General features: G+C 41.3%; 1 protein-coding gene across 7 annotated transcripts in view; it reads left to right on the forward strand.

Annotated features, from left to right (window-relative positions):
• Positions 1–20,784, forward strand: part of ptprt (protein tyrosine phosphatase receptor type T) — a 316,287-nt gene that overhangs the window by 30,061 nt on the left and 265,442 nt on the right. For 6 of the 7 annotated variants that reach the window (XM_077197874.1, XM_077197875.1, XM_077197877.1 and 3 more), the window contains exon 2: positions 20,188–20,309. In XM_077197874.1, coding sequence (XP_077053989.1) covers positions 20,188–20,309 — 122 coding nt within the window. Of the gene's footprint in view, positions 1–20,183; positions 20,310–20,784 lie in introns of all 7 variants that reach the window. The other variant, XM_077197876.1, reaches the window with a different exon arrangement.

Below are 20,784 nucleotides of genomic sequence, written 5' to 3' on the forward strand. Positions count from 1 at the left end.
CTCACTATCCGCTAGCTGCCTGTCCCCTGAACACACTGTAAAAAAAAACGCGGTCTCTGCAGACACCCAAGGCTCCAAAAACAGCAACAAAAACAAACTGGGCTAACCCGCACCACGAAACATAACAAACTGTTCCAGCCAATAACTGACAAGAAGGATTTGGGGGTGGGGTTTGGGGGGGTTAATGCGCGGATGAGGAGGAGGGAGGGTCTTGCTAGCCTCCGTTTTGTTTGACAATACTTTAAACGTCAACAAGAAGTGACGTCACCCGACATCGCTGAGAGCACTTTTAACTCAACCTGCTTGCAATCACATCATTCTCTATAGGGCACAGCTGATTGGTTCCTGCTGTATCAGTAGCCAATGAGCTTGCTGCTCAACCTTCAAATACTGAGTTAGCATTTGCCTTAGCATTGCAATGCGTTTTCAGAAACCCTCCACCTTCCCCAGCTCCACCTGCATAGATCTGCTATAGGTAATACATATACGCTTTATTGTATAGCAGCAGCATGTCTTAAGGCTCGAGTATACTTAATTTTCCGCATTCAGACGCATCTCCCGTGCAGTCGTGTTGGCACAGCTTTCAAAGTATACTCCACCGCGGATGAGCGCGGATGGCTGAGTTCAACTCATGCGTAGAACAATTGTTGTGACTCTTACAGATGCACATTAATGATTTTTTGGGGCATTTTTTATATTAGTTTATTTACATTACTGTTAAAAAGTTTGAGGTAAGGTTTTTTTACAAATATATTTTTTTCTTAATAAAATATTCAGGAAGGATGGATTCAACACAGTAAGCACATTTATAATGTTACAAAATATTTATATTTCAAATAAATGCTGTTCTTTTTGGACTTTCTATTCATCAAATAATCCTCAAACAAATTTGTCAGTTTCCACAAAAATATTAGGCAGCACAACTGTTATTAACATTGATAATAATCAGAAATGTTTCTTGAGCAGCAAATCAGTATATTAGAATAATTCTGAAGGATCATGTGACACTGAAGACTGGAGTAATGATGCTGATAAATTCAGCTTTACATCACAGGAATAAATTACATTTAAAAAATATAATCAAATAGAAAACGTCTCAGGTTACGTATGTAACCCTGGTTCCCTGATAGGGAACGAGACGCTGCGTTTGAGACGCGGTGGGAACGCTCTGCGTGATTACGTCGTGAAGCACGTGTAAAATCAGTCCAATGGAAGCCCGCTACGACATAGGTGACGTCATAGACCAGGAAACTATAAAGCAACCCTGAAATCAGACTGCGATAGCTTCTGAAAAACCTGAAGCAAGTCGATCAGGGCTTGCAGGAAGTATGTTAGGCAAACGCAGCGTCTCGTTCCCTATCAGGGAACCAGGGTTACATACGTAACCTGAGACGTTCCCTTTCAAGGGAACTCGAGCTGCGTTTGAGACGCGGTGGGAATCCTATACCCACTACGCCATAGTGACAAATGCCCGTTCTGTGTGAGGTCCTGCGCACACTAAGAAGCAAGCAACCTCGCCCCAGGAGTGGAGAGGTCAAGGTCATAAAACCTGACAAATGTATGCGGAGAGGACCATCCTGCCGCATTACACACGTCAAGAAGGGAAACTCCCGAAATTAAGGCCATAGAGGCCGCCATACTCCGAGTAGAATGGGCCCGCACAGCCATAGGTGAAGGCTGTCCGGCCGCTTCATAAGCCAATGAAATAGCCTCGACTATCCATTTACTCATAACCTGCTTAGATGCAGGGCATCCTCTATTGAGTGACCCAAAACAAACAAATAGTTGCTCAGATTTACGCCACAGGGCAGCTCTGTGAACGTAGGCATCTAAAGCCCGGACTGGACATAACAGTTTAAGCTGTTCCTGGTCAGGGGTATTAAAGGGTGGAGGATAGAAGGCCTGCAGCACTATTGGGCCCCCAACATTCAGTGGGACCTTAGGAATATAACCCGGCCTGGGGTAGAGAAATGCCTTCACCATACCAGGTGCAAATTCCAGACATGAAGGAGCAACCGACAAAGCATGTAAATCACCAATTCTCTTGATAGATGATATAGCAAGGAGAAATAAAGTCTTTAGAGTGAGGAACTTTTCAGAAACCTCCTCGATGGGCTCGAAGGGAGCTAAAGCCAGACCCTCGAGTACAATGGCCAAGTCCCAAGCCGGTGCTCTAGCGTGCAGTGCAGGTCTCAACCTCAATGTACCACGGAGAAAGCGAGTAATTAGAGGGTTTCTCCCAGTAGAAGTACCCCCCAGAGGGGTGTGGTAGGCAGATATAGCCGCCACGTAAACCTTTAGGGTGGAAGGAGATAACCTGGCCGAGAAACGGTCTTGCATAAAATCAAGAACTGAACCAACAGGGCAGTTAACAGGATCTAACTGACGTTCAACACACCACGTGGTGAAAAGTTTCCATTTTAGCGCATACAGCCTTCTCGTGGAAGGAGCTCTGGATTGAAGAATGGTTTCTACAACATCGGTCGAAAGACCGGTCTCCCTGAGCCTGGCCCCCTCAGAGGCCAGGCCCACAGTTTCCACAACTCCGGCCGAGGATGAAATATCGTGCCCCCGGCCTGAGACAGGAGGTCCACACTGATTGGGATCTCCAAGGGGGAGCCGTCCAGAAGAGACACCAAGTCCGAGAACCAAACTCGGGTCGGCCAATAAGGGGCTACTAGAAGCAGACGAGACCCTTCTCGGCGAACCCTCTCCAGAACCCCCGGAAGCAAAGATATCGGGGGAAAGGCGTACAGGTGCAGCCTCGGCCACACCTGCACCATAGCATCCAGACCGAGAGGAGCTGGGTGCGTTAGAGAGAACCACATGGGACAATGGGTTGAATCTGATGATGCGAAAAGGTCTACCTGAGCACGACCGAACCTTTCCCACAGGAACTCCACCACTTCTGGGTGAAGTCTCCACTCCCCGGGCCTCAGCCCCTGTCTCGACAGAATATCTGCTCCCACATTCTGACGCCCCGGAATATATACCGCCTTGAGCGACAGTAACTTCCCCTGGGCCCATAGGAGGATCTGATGGGCCAATTTGCAAAGGTGACGTGACCTCAGACCCCCCTGATGGTTGATATAGGAGACCACCGAAGTGTTGTCTGTGCGGACCAACACGTGATGGCCTCTCAGGTCTGGCAGGAAATATTTGAGTGCTAGAAATACCGCCATCAACTCTAAACGATTTATGTGCCAGGAACATTGATGGTCCTGCCACAGACCTTGCGCCGAGCGGCCACTCATGACCGCCCCCCATCCCGTGAGGGAAGCATCCGTCGAAAGCGTGACGCGTCGACAAGGAGCCCCCAACACTGGGCCCTGGGCGAGGAACCAAGGTTTCTTCCACAAGGCCAAGGCACGAAGGCATAGCCGCGTGACCTTGATCTTGCGGAACGGATTTCCCCTCGGAGAAAACCCCTTGGTCCTGAGCCATCACTGCAGGGGTCTCATGTACAGAAGGCCAAAAGTAATAACGTTGGACGCAGCTGCCATGAGACACAACAGTCTCTGAAACTGTTTCACAGTGAGTGACTGGCCTAGTTTCACATTCTTTGCGGCTGTGAGAATCGCAGAAATACGAGCAGGAGACAGGCGTGCCTGCATTGTGGTCGAATCCCAAATTACACCTAGAAAAGTGGTCCTCTGAGCAGGGAGGAGCACACTCTTTTTGGTGTTTAGCCGCAACCCCAAACTCTTTATGTGGGACAGAACAGCATCTCGATGCTGAACTGCCACCTGCTCTGACTGAGCTAAAATCAACCAATCGTCGATGTAATTTAATACGCGGATGCCCTGGAGTCTCAACGGAGCCAGAGCTGCATCCACGCATTTTGTAAAAGTGCGGGGAGATAAACCTAGGCCAAATGGAAGAACCCGATATTGGTATGCTTCGCCCCCGAAAGCGAACCTCAGGAACCTCCTGTGATGAGGATGGATGGATACATGGAAGTACGCGTCCTTCAAGTCTATTGTGACAAACCAGTCCTCGGACTGAATCTGTGATACAATCTGTTTGAGTGTAAGCATTCTGAACTTGAGTTTCTGAACCCTGCTGTTTAACTGGCGCAGGTCTAGAATAGGACGCAGCCCTCCATCCTTCTTTGGAACAATGAATTAACGGCTGTAAAACCCTGACTCTCTGCTGGGAGGAGAAACCCTTTCTATAGCTCCCTTTCGAAGAAGTGTCAGTACTTCTTGCTCCATTACCAGAGCCTGCTGTGAGTCCACCACCGTGGGGAGGACTCTTTGAAATCTGGGCGGACGAGAACCGAGCTGAATTCTGTAACCCTTTTCTATTATGTGCAGGACCCATAGAGAAATATTTGGCAGAAGTTTCGACGCTGCCAGAAATTCCGATAAGGGAACCAGTCTCTCGAGACTGGCCTCTGGATTTGATTGAACAACCATTTCGGTGCCCTGAAGCGACGAACCGGCAGGGAACAACCGAACTGACCATTCTACAACCCTCCTCAGAGGATTGCATGGGGACGCTGACACCTCGGCGCCATGAAGCGGCGAATCGGCAGGGAACAACCGAACTGGCAGCGCTGCGACCCTCCTCAGAGAGTCGCACCCCAGAGGGCGGCGTTAGGAGAAACGATTTCTCAAAACCGTCCCTCTTTTTTTTTTTTTTTTTCATTTGACAGGACTTCTTGTCTAAGCTTTATTAGAGATGACGACAGTCCTCAGATCTTGCCTACCTCTAACTAGCTTAGTTGCTACGACCCTCCTCGGAGGATCCTAGAAAAAAGCAGGCACCTCGGCACCCTGAAACGGCGAACCGGCAGGGAGACCGAACTGACTGCTCTACGACCCTCCTCGGAGGATCGTATGGGGACGCTGACACCTCGGTGCCCTGAACGGCGAACCGGCAGGGAACAACCGAACTGGCAGCACTGCGACCCTCCTCAGAGAGTGGCACCCCAGAGGGCACCGAGGAGAAACGATTTCTCAAAACCGTCCCTACCCCGGAGGGGACCACCCTTAGAAGCCTGATAGCCTCGGCATCAGGTCTTCTTCTTTGTACTCTATGCCAGTTTCAGGAACATAGATTGGTGAGGAAGAAACCTCTGGAACGCCGCTGAAAGGTTTAGTTTTCTTGAAAGCGGAGCGTCCAGAAGAACAGACATTTTTATCTTTCTTTTTCTTTATTTTTATATCAGAAAAACGTATACATATAAACACATATATATATATATATTCTCGAATAGAGTCAATGCTGACATCCTCACATTCATCTATGTCCTTAAATACTTTACCCACCAGTACTGCCTAATAAAATTTATTTATTATTAAAGATGGCTGGTGGGTAACGTCGGGGTTAAAAATAGGGATGCACCGATACCGATACCAGTATCGGTATCGGGCCCGATACCAAGCTCATGTACTTGTACTCGTACTCGTAAAAATACCCCGATACCAAAGACCGATACCTCACGTATATCCTCAGCTTATATTTCTTAATCCTTATAAACACTCTTCCTGCAGTTATAGTGTTGCTAGATTTAATAGTACACTCTAATATTTCACTTTACACTTTCGGCTGTGATTACATTGTTACTCAGTGTTATTTTAAACATTTGTTCTGTGATTTCTTTGGCACTTTATGACAAATTTGATTGTCTTGTTGTCTGTGATTTCTTTAGCATTTTGACAACTTTGTGACAGGCAGGTAAAATTTACATTCATTATGTCCTTGGTTTTGCCCTCTGGAGGTTATTGGACTCTGTGAAATTTGGGCTTTGAAAATTTGTGATAAGCACAATAAGAATGAATTATTTTTTTAAGTTTATTTAAGTTGTTGAAAATAAAGATGCTGATATGTTCATTAGTCTCATTGTGTTGTTCTTAGAAAATTGCCACATAAAACGAGAACCCCCCAGTACAACAGGCATCGGTATCGGTATCGGCGAGTACCAGGAAAAAAATATCGGTACTCGTACTCGACCCTTAAAAAGTGGTATCGGTGCATCCCTAGTTAAAAATGATGACGCCGACTCGGGAGAGAGAAAGCTCGCAAGCGTCTCTATAATCCAAGGCACTGTCATACAATGATACTTAATACCCATAACATTACTCTAGTTAGACGTTTGGGTATTAAACACATTAAATCGAAACCGGTTTATTCCACGATCTCGACACCTCAGTGTGGAGATAGGGAAAAACCAGTAGTCCCCGACGAGGAGGCTGAGATACAGGATTTTCCTGTTTTTTTTTATATATTTCATCTAATAAACTCTTTTTATTTTCACTCTCATAATGTTCAGCTGTCCAGTAAATATTTAACTAGCAACAGCATTAGAAAAGCCTCCTTTTAAAAGCTCCTCTTTATTCAACAGAGTTATGAGCTGCCTATTTATTGAAAAATCAAACATCTGCCTTTTTCTTAATATTTTTATTTGTTTTGTTCACTTTTTCTTAACAAAACACTAACGATACCAATTCCTCAGAACTGGAAATCGCAGCACACTGGATCTGCAGGTGAAAGCTGAGATAGGGCGGGGCCCGTCCCAACCCACGCTGTCAGATCCGATTACGAACCCCAAAAATGCGAGTCGCCGCCGTGTCTAGGCAACAGCGGGACCCGCGCGGGGAGCGCAAACCGTACCGTCCTCCTCAAAGAACGATCGGCGAGAGCGGAGCGTCTTCATAGATAGACTCATACAATGCTCACAATCAGCCCCCTCGAGGACTGACTGAGCATGCTCCACTCCCAAACAAGCAACACAAAGCTGATGTGTGTGTCCCCACCCGTATATAACGAGGGCAGGGAACAACACACCGTCTATAATCTTGCTTGCTCGCCATAATAATGATAGATATATTGGGCTTGACAGACAACAATAAATAGACAAGGACAGATATACAGAGAGCGCTTGCTGAAGGTGCAGAAGCTATCGCGGTCTGATTTCAGGGTTGCTTTATAGTTTCCTGGTCTATGACGTCACCTATGTCGTAGCGCTTCCATTGGACTGATTTTACACGTGCTTCACGACGTAATCACGCAGAGCGTTCCCACCGCGTCTCAAACGCAGCTCGAGTTCCCTTGAAAGGGAACAGTTATTTTAAGTTGTAATAATATTTCACAACATTACTGTTTTTGCTGTATTTTTATTCATATGAATTCAGCCTTGGTGAGCAGAAATCTTCTTTGAAAAACATGCGTTGTCCTAAACATCTTATATTGCATTCCACAGAAGAAAAACAGAAATAATACAGGTTTTAAGCAACACAAATATTCGTAAATGAATCCAAATGAATGAGTTCTTAAATCCTTTCATTAATTTCTGTGTCTGTTCCAGCCTTTCTCTCCTCACTGCAGGACAGCACGACTCCCTCTACAGGCAGTGATAAGGGTGAAAAAAGGGAAATAAGAGAGGAGCGAGTTAGAGGGGAGAGCGGGCTAAGACAGGAAGAGAAGGGGTTTAGTGGGCATCCCTGCGGAGCGCACAAAGCAATAGATGGACCTGTAATGAGCACCTGAGAGAGAGGGATGGAAAGAGTGAGAGAAAGACAAAAGAATGGGAGTTAAGCTTAAAAATATTGCAATCATCAAGCAAGAATCAGCTCAGAAATGTGACAGTGTTTCTCCTGAATAGGTCCTGACGTTAACTCTTTTTCATTGTTATTGTGTGGTGTTCGCACAGTACTGTTAATGTGGAGGTTTAATTAACATCTGCATAAAAGCTGTTGCGTACACACACCAGCGCGTAGTTACACAATTTAATCGCAGTGCCGGGAACCTGATGCAGCTGAGAATTCAGCAAGTGGCTAGAATACTGACAATCACAGCCAAACAACTACACACACACACACGCACACGCACACACACACACACACACACACACACACACACACACACACACACACACACACACACACACACACACACACACACACACACACACACACACACACACACACACACACACACACACGCATACACACACACACACACACACACACACACACACACACACACACACACACACACACACACACACACACACACGCGCATACACACACACACACACACACACACACACACACACACACACACACACACACACACACACACACACACACACACACACACACACACACACACACACACACACGAGCATACACACACACACACAAATAGTCTTGTAGAATACTAATACACACACCACTCCCACCAGAGGCCACTGGGTGCTAAATTAGATTGGCAATTGAAATATGTTTTTCTATGCTAATTTACTCTGTTTCCCTCTGAAAGAGTTTCATTAGACACTCTCACTAACACCTCACTTGAGGCTGACCGACAACTTTAAAAGAAGTAAATGAGAATACGTTTCCATTTTACTTGCATATTTGCATAAATAAGTGCAAAATTGACAATCACTCATGCACACACACACACACAAATGTTTTATTCAGTTTTTTCTTTTTTAATGTAAAATGAAACTAAGTAGAAATTAGCAAGCAGCTAGCTAGACAATATGACTCCCAGACTGTCACATAACTATTGCAACTGACAGAGCATCTTTTTTTCTGATAATTAAAGGAACAGTTCACCCATAAATGAAAATTGTATCATATTGTTTATTGCTTTTTTATTTTATTAATAATAACAATAACAACGATAGTGTTCACATCTGTCTTCTCTAAAAGTAGACAGTTGATAGCTCTGTGTGAGGAACGGACCAATATTCAGGTGATTTACTGAAAATCTTGCCCCTGCAATTCTCCTTTGCCATATATAAATGTTTGCATTGCATTTGGTCACGACATATACAAGAATGCCATTATGTTGAGGTGCCATTTTGAACCTCAGTGTGAAGAAGAGGGGAAGTTTTCCATGAATAATGACTTCAATTTCATTAACACAAAGTTGTATACCATCAGAACATTTGGAATACTACAGCATCTTATGGTGCTTTTATGAAGTTTTTATGGAAAATGTCTTATTTTGTGGGGTGCACAAATATATTTTTTGGGTAAACTTTAATATTTGCACCTTGGCATGAAAGAGCAGTTAAATTATTGCACTATAAACTGCAACATTACACCTTTTAATGTAAAACTTCATGCAAATTGCACAGTGTGAGCTTTCCTCGAGAACAGTCAACCAGGTGAAGATCTCTGAGACTCATTTCCCACTCAGCACTTGAACTTTAGTTTTTTTTTCCTCTCTGGTATTTCACACGCTCAGGTTTTTGACAGCCTGGGCGCCGGGAGTATTTCAAATGAGCATGTTCAGTTCAAACCCCGTGCAGAAGGGCACTTTGAAGTGCACTTTGACAATGCTTTTTGTGTTCCTCCTAAAACGCTCTCAATATTTTTATGTCTCCACTGTTTTTCAGAGCTTCGCTCTGCCACTTCAGTCATTTTTTCTTTTTTTTTTCTTTTTTGGTCTGATAGGTTTTGTCGAACAGTAACACGTAACAAGCATCTCCGCAGGTGAAAATTTCCCAAGAGGCATGCATGACCCTGAAGCTCCAGCGTGACATTAAACCAAAGCGCATTGCTGAAAACACTCCCTATATGTTTGCAGTTTTCAGACTCCGAGATCCATTATGGCTTGTACAGTGTGTATGGGGTTTTAGAGCAGTGTTGCATTGGCGCACAGAGTGCTCTGCGGTTGGGATTTTCATAGAGAGCTGCTACTTTATTAATGGTCAAGGGTTGGTATAGACAGAGAAATGGGCTGACCACACATATGTACAGTATGGTATTGGCGATCATATTAGTATTGGTTAGTGTTTGCGGTTAACTATATGCATGGGTCTGTTTATTAGAATTATGATGCCTACTTTTTACATGCAATTGTATGGGATGTTTGTTCACCTGTTTTATGGTCTCCATACCAAGATGCATAATTTGAAGCATTATTCATGTTCGTAGCACAAGTGGTGTGGGGTGAGTTAAACTCCAAATTCTTTGGGTTAGGAGTTTCTTCAAATATAGTATGATCCTGGAGAACCTTTGCCTCCTGGGCTGAAAACCCTTAAAGGGATAGTTTACCCAAAAATGAAAATTCTGTCAATATTTACTCACCCTCATGTTGTTCCAACCCCGTAAGACCTTTGTTCATCTTCGGAACACAAATTAAGATATTTTGGATGAAATCTGAGATTTGGATCACTCCTCCATACTAGTCCATAGGCTTCTTGAGGGATTGAACTTGCCGGCCTCGAAAACTTATTAAAGACATCGTTAAAATAGTCCAAGTGACTACAGTGGCTCAATATTAAGTTTATCAAGCCACGAGAATACTTTTTGTGAGCAAAAACAAACATAAATAACGACTTTATTTCAACTATTCATTTCCTTCTCGTTGGGCCTCTAGTCAGTTAAACTAATTGCGTAGAGCTACGTCACACGTAGACTTACTATTGGCCGACGCTGGTCATGTGGGTGATGCGTGTGATGTACAACAACAGATCATACGCTTTTAAACTAGTAACCTGACTCGAGGCCCAGAGAGAAGGAAATGAATAGTTGAAACAAAGCCGTTTTTTTTTTTTTTTCGCACAAAAAGTGTTCTCGTCGTTTGATAAACTTAAGATTGAGCCACTGTAGTCACTTGGACTATTTTAACGATGTCTTTAATAAGTTTTCGAGGCCGGCAAGTTCAATCCCTCAAGAAGCCTATGGACTAGTATGGAGGAGTGATCCAGCTCTCAGATTTCATCAAAAATATCTTAATTCGTGTTCCGAAGATGAATGAAGGTCTTACGGGGTTGGAACAACATGAGGGAGAGTAAATACTGACAGAATTTTCATTTTTAGGTGAACTATCCCTTTAAATGGGAAGTTTAACAGCTCTTTGAAGCATGTGTGTGTGTGTGTGTGTGTGTGTGTGTGTGTGTGTGTGTGTGTGTGTGTGTGTGTGTGTGTGTGTGTGAGAGAGCCAGTGATAGTAATTGAGCTGATTGGAACAGACAGAGATGGATGGAAATGTACAGACACACATATAAAAGCTGCTGTGTGAATGAGGGTTTGTGTGAGTGGCTCAGAAATAAAAATCTGTCTGAAAAGTGTGCTGCTAACCCTATGAAACCTGTCAGGAACATTTCTGTCTAAAAATAAAAGAAATTAATAAATAAAATATTTATATTTTCAATATTATTTATTTTATTTGTGACATGTTTACATGCATCTCATTCTCTATACTGTAATGAAAAATGTGTAGTGACATATTGAAGTATTTATAACTATTTTTGGTATATTTGTTTTATGCTTTAATTAATGCTGATTTAAAAAAATCACTGTATTATAGTAAGTTTTACTGTAAATAAAGTTAACAAAGAAATTAAAATTAAAAAGTGTATTAACGTAGTGACAATCAACTACAAGAATCATTGAGAATTTTCCCAAATAATTTGCTTATTTGGGATTAAATGAATGTCTCATAGCAAATACTCTATACGGAGATATTATTTTGTAGTTTTTTTTGTCAATTTTGGGGTGAAATTTGACACTTTTTGAGACCCCAGAACTTTTACAAAAACATCAATGTTAAATTAGTAATTTGTAGAAGATGCTGAATACATAGTATGATCATAAAAATCTGTGAGAATTGGTATGTGATGTTTGAAGTTTGTGAGGACATTTGCTGTCTGCGTGTGTATGTATGTCCTCTCATTGCCGACCACGGGACAAACAAGAGAGCGGTAGGACGTTTTTATTTATGACTGTCCAAAGCGGCAGAAACAGTTGTTTAGAGTTGCACACGCAGACGTATTTTACTGCCCGAATGAGCTTTCATTTCTCTAGTAATCATTTTTTAAGGGAAGAAAAACTCTAGGACATGCAGTTTGTGGCAGCTAATAATTTTTATTGGCAAATTTTTAAGACCTGAAGTGCAGGACTGGAACATTTGTCATTTTTAATCAGAGAGAGAGAGAGTCTCCTGAGGTGTGTTCTGTGTTACCTGAGGCGGCTCTACCTTCCCCGAATGTGAATTCTGCTGTTTCGGCTGCCAACCTCCACTTGGCCTCTGTGGAGGGGGAAAAATTATAATTAACTTCCAAGGACATACAGTATTGAGACTATGAGTCTGTCTGTCTGCAGAGGGAAACTCCATAAAATGAGGTAGAAAAGTAAGCTATAAAGTCTTAAACAGACAAATACACATCACCAGGGAAAAGTAACAGGTATTTATGCAGCAACAAACCATTTGTGCTTTAAACATGATTGGTACCTCAAATTGCATGTGCTATTACTCTTCTAACCAACTTTCAACTTTCAACCCAGAACACTTTAATAACATTGAAAATCTAAACAACTGCCTAAAGGGGCGGATTTTGCAAGCAAAAAAGTGTATGAAGCACTGCTCACACGGAAATCACTCTCAAAACAAGCAGCTTTCTGTTGGTCAATGTGGGGAATTTGCATGACTGATGCAAAATCTTTGAAATCTTTGCTTGAATAAATATTTTGCTTAAATTCCCGAATGCATGGATTGCTATTGAAATGTTATTTCGCCTGCAAGAAATTGCCGAACAATGGTAAATGTTTCCGCACCTTAATAAGTGGTCACTTTTAAAAATGCATTAAAACCACCTAGAACATCTTAGCAATGTCTTGACAGCTTAGCATCATGGTGGCAAGTTTTGCATGAGCAATCCTTGTTCACATTTTTAATATATGGTAAGATATACTATTTGCTATGTTGACATATGTATATTAAAGCCAAAATGATATTTAGCGTCCCATTCATTGACAACCATATAAACATTCACAGTAGAGGATGGATACCCGAACCGAGCCCGACGGGCACCGACGGTACCCAACGGGCCGGGCCGGGTTCGGACACATATTTTGAAATGACGTTCGGGTTCGGGTCGGGCTCGGTCACGTCGGCGCGATAAGGCATTGAACACGTACATGCTTGCTTAATATTGCATATTTGGCTACATGTGGCTGGCAGCGCAACGATGGAAAACGTTAAAAAGAAGTTGGCCTCAGGAGATTTTAAAAACCACCGAAAATGAAGGAAAGTCTACTGTGAGGAAGTTTTTCTGTGTTACCTGTGTTAACATGCGCTTTGTTGGCCGTGTGCGGCGCACGCTGATTTGTTGCGCACATCTGTAAACATTTCCGAATGCCTTCCAGCTGCTAAATAAAAGCGGGCTTTCTACACAAACAAACGTACGTGTCATTAGTATGAGGAAAAAAAAGAGATTTTTAACTGTGTCGGGCTCGGGTCGGGCTCGGACATAAATATCTAAGGGTGCTTTCACACCTGTAGTTCAGCTCATTTGGTCCGGACTAAGGGCGAAAAATTATACTTTGTATCATTTTTTAGGCGTTTTGGTTCCTTTTAACACCACACTGATTGCTCTGATCCGAATGAGTTGATGAAACGAACCAAAATGCAGTCACGTGACTGAATCGACATCACTCGTTGGCCAGATGTGTCTTGAACATATTTCCACAACTGCACTTAAATTGGTCAGAATTAACGTGCGGGAAAATTCCAACAGAACACCCGGAAGTAAACAAAGAGGATAATCTGGTAGACATGTGGAGAATTCGCTCACAATGTATATTCAGAATCAGCACGAGCTTTATCCTTTCGCAAATCCCCCCATAAACAACAAAGTCTAGACGTGATATAAATAAGAAATTCACTGTGCAGTGCAGACAACTTCAGTGTTTATGATGAGATTTTAGTGAGAGGGCAGAACGCGGTAAGTCAGTCATGGCTTAAAGGGAGCGCTATTGACAATCTTTAGAAATAATAATTTTGTTTGACTACGGCAGCTGGTTTAGTCCAAAAATGCTGTTCGAGATCGGATCACGTTCTCACCACAAACGAACCGCTCCAGAGTTCGCTTGAAAGCGTACCGAGACTCCCTCGATTTGGTCCGCTTTTGGTGCGAACCCGAGTGCGATTGCTGCTTTCACACCTGCCCAAACGAACCGCACCAAGGGGGAAAACAAACTCTAGTGCAATTCAACCGAACTAAATGTGGCAGGTGTGAAAGCACCCTTAATGCCTGTCGGACGCGGGCCGGGCTCGGACAGAAAAATGTGGCCCGATTCGCACTCTAATTCACAGCACTATCTAGATAATTAGCTGGCAGACCATTATGGAATTTCGGTCAAATACAGGCTATTTTCGCTATGTATAAAACAATATGCTTCAAATGATTATTCATATATGTAAATATGCACTACTTTAATGACAAGACAAGGTGATGTAGCTGTTGTTGAAAAAAACTAATAAAGAATACCAGTCACAGCAATCGTTCTGCCCTCTGCTAGGTTTTAAGTTCATGGCCCGCCCAAATTGGGAACTACGTAAATGAGAGGGTGAGAGGTTGTTCAAGTCCAATTTTTAACTAGGAAACTTGTATTTATGATAATTCCAATAGCATGTGAAAGCAGCATAATAGCTGTACAAATCCCATGTCCGTAGGTAGTTTCATTCCAGCAGTTCTCAGTGTATGAGAACAAGCCAGGTCAAGTAAAGACTTCCATGTTCAGTTGAGTCACCTTTTAGCACTAATCAAATTCCCAGAGTTTTCGAAACACAAGCATTTCGTAACTGGTTGATTACCAATTATTCAACAAAAAAGCTCTGTAAAGGAACAAACATGCCATTTGTCAGCAGAACGGCAGGTTATTGCAAAAGGTGAGAATTGAGTATTTGGCAAAGGCATGTTCCATTTTCGCTTGGTCTGTGGGGGAAAGTGCTTTGGCACAGAATGTCCAGTCAAAACTGCTTTTCTAATGCTGATATTTAACTCCAGAGTGTTGCAACCAAAGGTGTAAAATCTTTTTAGTCACACAACGTGTGGATCCATTGGAGTGGTGCGGGGTACAGAACCCCATATTCCTTGTAGCGTTTTAAAGGTGCGAAAACCTACTCGAGCAACACAACACTTCCCACTCGCACTGGAGAAAGTGTGAATGTCTGTTGGGCGCCTGTTCTTGGAGGACCCGAGTCCTGCTGTCTTTGTGTGGGTGTAATGTGTACTAAATGAAGGAATCACTGAGGTGTGTTCAGCTAATACATGGGGACGTATGAATGAGTTTGAACAATTAGGAAGTTGGCGTTCAGTAGGGTGTAAATATCCGCTCGGGCGTGGGTGGACTGGCACCTCTTTGTCCTTCTGTTGTAAGTGAAACTAGGAAATCAGCGTCTGTCCGGCAGGCACGGCTGCACCTGTAGCACAGATGATGGATGGGAGAGATTTGCGGCGCACAATGGATTCTGTGGCCCGAGCGGACAAGGTTAAAGGCGGCAGGTGAGGTGGAAAAAGTGGCATTAGCTTAGGTTGACAGAGTTGCTACATTGAATGAGTGACAAGCTCGCTAGAGAGCCGCTGCACATGTTCGTGTGCTAAAAGGTGTTGGGAGACGGGAAACAAGTGAGCATGTGATGTGGAGTTTCCTTTCTCGTTGTCGCTCGTGTCAGGCCACTCTTGCTTAATTTAGAGTGAAAAGCCATGCAAGGTTGCCTTCAAAATGAGTGTGTGTTTGTGTGTACGTGTGTTTCACGGATTAAATAGGCCCACTTACTCCTGGTTCATGCTGCATATAGAGCTAAACATAGAGGGTTTTTATAGTTTATATATCTAAACAGTAAAAAAAAACTTGCTCTTTTGTATTATATTTTAAAATGAATACATACATATATATATATATATATATATTACCCCCCCCCCCCCCCCCACAATGATGTCACTTTTTGGAGGTGATTAGGAACTATTTTTTGTAAGTAAAAGGATTTTTACAATAGACTAACAAGATGGAAAATGATGGAAAAATATGTAAGTCAATAACCGACCTAAGAATTCATTAGGAATGCATAATTTTTTTTTTTGTGTGCAAAATTTGGATTAGATAAAGGACAAATGAATTATGATTTCCATCTAACATTTAAATTTAACATTGTGAGTTTATAATGCTGTCTTATGTATTCTCTAGGATGGAGAAAAGAACATTCATTCATTTTGGCTTGGATTTTCAGTATGTTTCTTACATGTGATAGATTTCAATGTGGCTTGAAACTGAAAATTAACTATACAGATGATGAAATTTTAAACATCACTTTGATCGCTGCATTAACAGCAGAAATCTGAGCTATTATCTGTGTTTACTGGGGTGGACATAATCACTTTAGTTTCAAACCGACTATTTGTCTGCTCGACTGGAAATGCCGCTGGTGAGGGCCAAGAAAGACACAGCATGCTTATGACTAATGCAATTAAACTCTCAAACATGAACTTAACTTCAATATCTATTAACTAAGATTTTAAATATAGTAAGAAAACTATATATGAAAACATTCAGTTAGTTTATTATATTTTGAAAGCAAATTAGTGGCATTATAGACATGTATTCATGTCGAAGCTTTAACTCTTTCGCTGCCAATGACGAAATTTTCCGTCATTTTTGAGACAACGCTTCCCCGCCATTGACGGCTTGCCTGGCTTTCTGTGTTTTCACTGTTATATGGTAGGGGGCGCTATTATGCATCTTCTGAGAGTACTGAATATAATGATCAAAACGCAGGCAAATAAGAAGCAGAAACAAGCGATAGCATATGTAAGCAGCTGCTTATGTAAAATAATGCGTTCATCAACATTAAACAGAATATAAATCAAAACTGTCTAACGTCACTGAATGAAATGTCGACCCAGGACGAGCTATAGGACTGAGTTGATGGCCTAGATCTACTCCATGTATGTTTCGATCATCGTTTTGAATCTGATCCAGGCATAGTCTTTGAAAAAAACTAAATTTTCTCACATTTTTGTTAAAAATTTTGATTTTTATCAAACTTACCCACATTCAAATGTTGATAAAAAAGAAAGCCTGAAACTATAATAAAACTGTTTTTTTTTTTTTAATGCTGGAGCTGGCGGGCAACTTTTTTTCAAAAACACTGACGGGGAAAGAGTCAAATTAAAAAAAGACACATCATATTGTTTTTTGTTTTATTTTGTTTTAACAGAAACCAGCCCAACTTATTAAGAGAACCGTAAAGACCCTGCCATCTCTGTTTCTGTACAAGCCAGTTATTTTTCAGAGCGTAAACAAATCCTTCTGTTAATCTAGCTGATGTTACCTATCCACCTCTTCCACATCTGCCCCAAATCTCACTTCTTCATTTCCTGAGCTGTGAAATCATCTCGAAGTCCATCAAGAGCTCCTGATAGGGCAGCATGAGCGCTCTGTTCGATAAACATGGTATTGACAGTGTGCCAGCGGTAGGCATATGCCAGCAAGCTGTGAGAGGTGTGGAGCAATGAGCAGCAGATGTGAGGGGCGAGTCCAGCTCGTACCGATGCCATGTCTGCCACTGATGAGTTTGGAAACTCTTGCTTGTCTGCTGTGGGGTAACTTATCAATAATGGATCAAATTGGTAGGCAACATTAATTAGAGGAGAGATATATTTGTGTGAGTTGTGTGTGTGCAATGTGATTTTATCAGCATATCGGTACTAGCTTATTTGAGTACATTTCTATACATTTTGACAGACAGTGAGTACATTTACATGTACACTCTTAACCGATTAAGCGACAATGCGTGTGGTCATGTAAACGCTGTAAACCATTTAAAAAATATATAATTAAACAAAACCCAGCCACAGTAAATGATTTTTAGTAGAGAAACATCACAGACTCTGAATTTTTCTTGACCCGAGAAATATAAGAAATGTGTTCTCATCTCGTGTAGCCAAAGGAAAGTTGTACAAACTTCAAAAATGAGAGGAGAATGAGTCTGCAAGTTTCCCGCTGACATTTTGAAATGCTCTGGGTTTATTTAACATCACAACTCACATGATAAATAGAGTGAAATAGATGGATGCCTACGTTTTGACGTCACCATCGGGGAATAACCTTTTTTTTTTACAGTCTTGTAAACACAGTTTACTTGCAATGCCAGGTTATGGATTTGCATGTAATCGTGCTGTAAATGCATTTAAATGTAAATGTGTCTGTACAGAACCTAACAGGATTTTGTCAGGCGCTACATGTATAGAGCCTTTTAGGGGTTCCCATCATGGGACCATTTTATGGATTTAGTTTTAATTAACTAATTTTCTTTAATCTTTAATTTGAATGCAATCTGATTAATTTAGCGGTTCGTAAACATAATTTATCAACAGGAAATTGTGAAATAACCGTATAAACATGAAAGTATTAGGCTATGCAGTAATAAAGTGTTCTTTAAAATTGAGTCAAGAACCTAAGGGTTCTATATAGAACCTAAGACTGTATGTTCTCTGTGATTTCTACAGAATGAATGACTGAAATATGTTTGTTTTACCATAATATTGTTTCACTTATATTTCAAAGTGATTGAGTTTTCTTGAGCCATACAAAGAATGCAAATTTCTTCACTTTTATTAGTCTCAGTTGAATTGAATTTATAAACAAAATAGTGACATATAAAGGTCTTTACTGTGAAAGTTTCTCCGTTATTTATTGATAAGTCCTGCAATGGGTTTTCAACACAGTCACCCTTGAGAGTAAACTCAGAGATCTAAAAAGTATTTGTACTAAAGTTGTACAAATGTAAAAGTTTTTTTATTTTTTACATTTTTTTACTTTAGATGCTATAAATGATACAGTGTTATTGAATGTATACTAATGTGTACGAATACCTAAACATCTCTCTACAAACCCAAAATTCAGTACAAAAACATGCACTGTTAATATGCTATGCTAATTGTTTGACACTTTTTTCTATTGAGTATGAAAACGTCTTCTTTCCCCAGCGTAGGCTGAGGACAAGCAGGGTGGCAGTGTGAATATGTGCACACTTTAAAGTCAATTAGGAACCGAGGGTTACATAAACAACATGAGACCTTATTTCTTCTTCTGCTGCTGTCTGAACTGAACCCCAGTGAGCAGAAGTGTTCCACAAAATCACGTCTTTGACTGGTTAATTCTTTTCTACTAGGCCCTCCGATCGCTCCCCCTGGAAAATTCTGAATATTTTACAATTGTTGTTTTTACGGTTGTGCGATTTCTTTGAGAATACCTTTGATGTGGTTTGCGAATCTTGCTAGTATTGTAGGATTCATCGCCTTTCGGGCACTCATGGCAAATTAATTATTTTTGTAGCATTTTAATCATCTTGTGTAGCTTAATACGCAGGGGCAAATTAAGACGGCAGTGAATATTTGGTCCTTGAAATATGCAGAAATGTAAATGTAAGTATCCTGCAGGCAGAAGTTTCATCATGTTGAATCTGAGCATTAACGTGCACACAAGGTAAAGAGATTTCCACGTTGTTTCGTACAGAAACAACATCCATTCAAATAAGTCTGGATGATACGTTCAGTCCACCCTACAAAGATTCAGGAAATAAAATAGTCTGAAAGGAAACAAGAAGTATAAAAAGTTATTTATAAAAAGGATAGTTCGCGCCCTAAATGCTGATTGGACAATACAGTACTCCAGTCATAGTAATATAATGTGAAAACCTGTTTATTAGCTCCCAAAAGTCTGTACATCTGACACAAAAATTACAATGGGTTATTTTTGCATAAAGAAAATAATACATTTAATGAATTTATTTTTTTATAGAAATTTTTTTTTAAGGACAGTTTCACATTTTGTCCCAAATTATCATTATCATAATGTATCTGGACTTTTTTTTACTATTTTATTTGTGATTTCAGTCAGATTAAAATAATATAATATAATGATTTTTAAAATTAAAATAGGAATTTTTTAAAATTAAGTTGAATACTGCATATACAACCATGATAAACAAACAAACAAACAAACAAACAAATAAATAAATATTCAGAGAATATATAAATTTGCTTGATGAAGCAATATTTTAATAAAAAATCTGTGATCGTAATATTTTTATTATGTGGTAGCCATTTCATAAAAGCTGTAAGTCAAGGCTGTGCTGTATTGTGTCACCCTAGTGCACGACATATAGTATTGGCCATTTATATTCACAATAGCACCTTACTGCTTAAATAACCCCTCTCTCTAAAATACGATACAAGAAGACGTGTTAAAATGAGTGCATTTAATTAGTGCTATTTCGTCCTGGGTATCTAATCCTTAGCTCCCGGCTAGCATAAAGCTTAATGCGGTGGAAAATCGTGTTTTTAGCGAAGATGAAGTAATGATGGTACTCCGTGGCTTAATCATGTTGACATATGCCATCTTCCCCTCTTTTCTCTCCTGTGTGTTCTGTAGGCAGCTGTTCGTTTGAAGAGCACTACAGTAATTGTGGCTACAGCGTGGCGTTGGGGACTAATGGCTTCGCCTGGGAGCAAGTCAACACCTGGGAGAGACCCTCCATGGACGCGGCCGTCCCCACAGGTATGGGATACACCTACATGACTCACTCTTTCCTGTTTTATTTCTCTCTTTCTCTTCTATTGAAGAATTTTTAAAGGAAAATGGTAATTTATGTGAAGCATGTCTATGATGCTCCGAACTGACATAAAACATCGTACATTTACATCGTAGCTGTACGGTTTTGGTTATGGCGTATAACTCTTTAACAAAGACTTTTTAAAAATCCCTTTAGGAAAATGTATTGGTAAAAATATATTCAGAACCAATGCCACAGGAAAAAGTGGGCAGGCACTGTTACACTATATAGATTGATGCACTATATTGCAAGTCTCCTGAACTAGCAGAAGACTCGGCACCTAACCCCAAATCACCCCGGGTGCCACAGCAGAAGTGGCTGCCCACTGCTCTGAGTGTGTGTTCAATACTCACTGCTCTGTGTGTGCACTTGGATGGGTGAAATGTACCATACACCATACTTGGCTACACGTCACATCCC

This window comes from Siphateles boraxobius, unplaced genomic scaffold (genome assembly GCF_051911475.1).
Source record: "Siphateles boraxobius isolate OS27281-9 unplaced genomic scaffold, OSU_SipBor_1 41, whole genome shotgun sequence".
In the NCBI taxonomy this organism is placed as follows: Eukaryota; Metazoa; Chordata; class Actinopteri; order Cypriniformes; family Leuciscidae; genus Siphateles; species Siphateles boraxobius.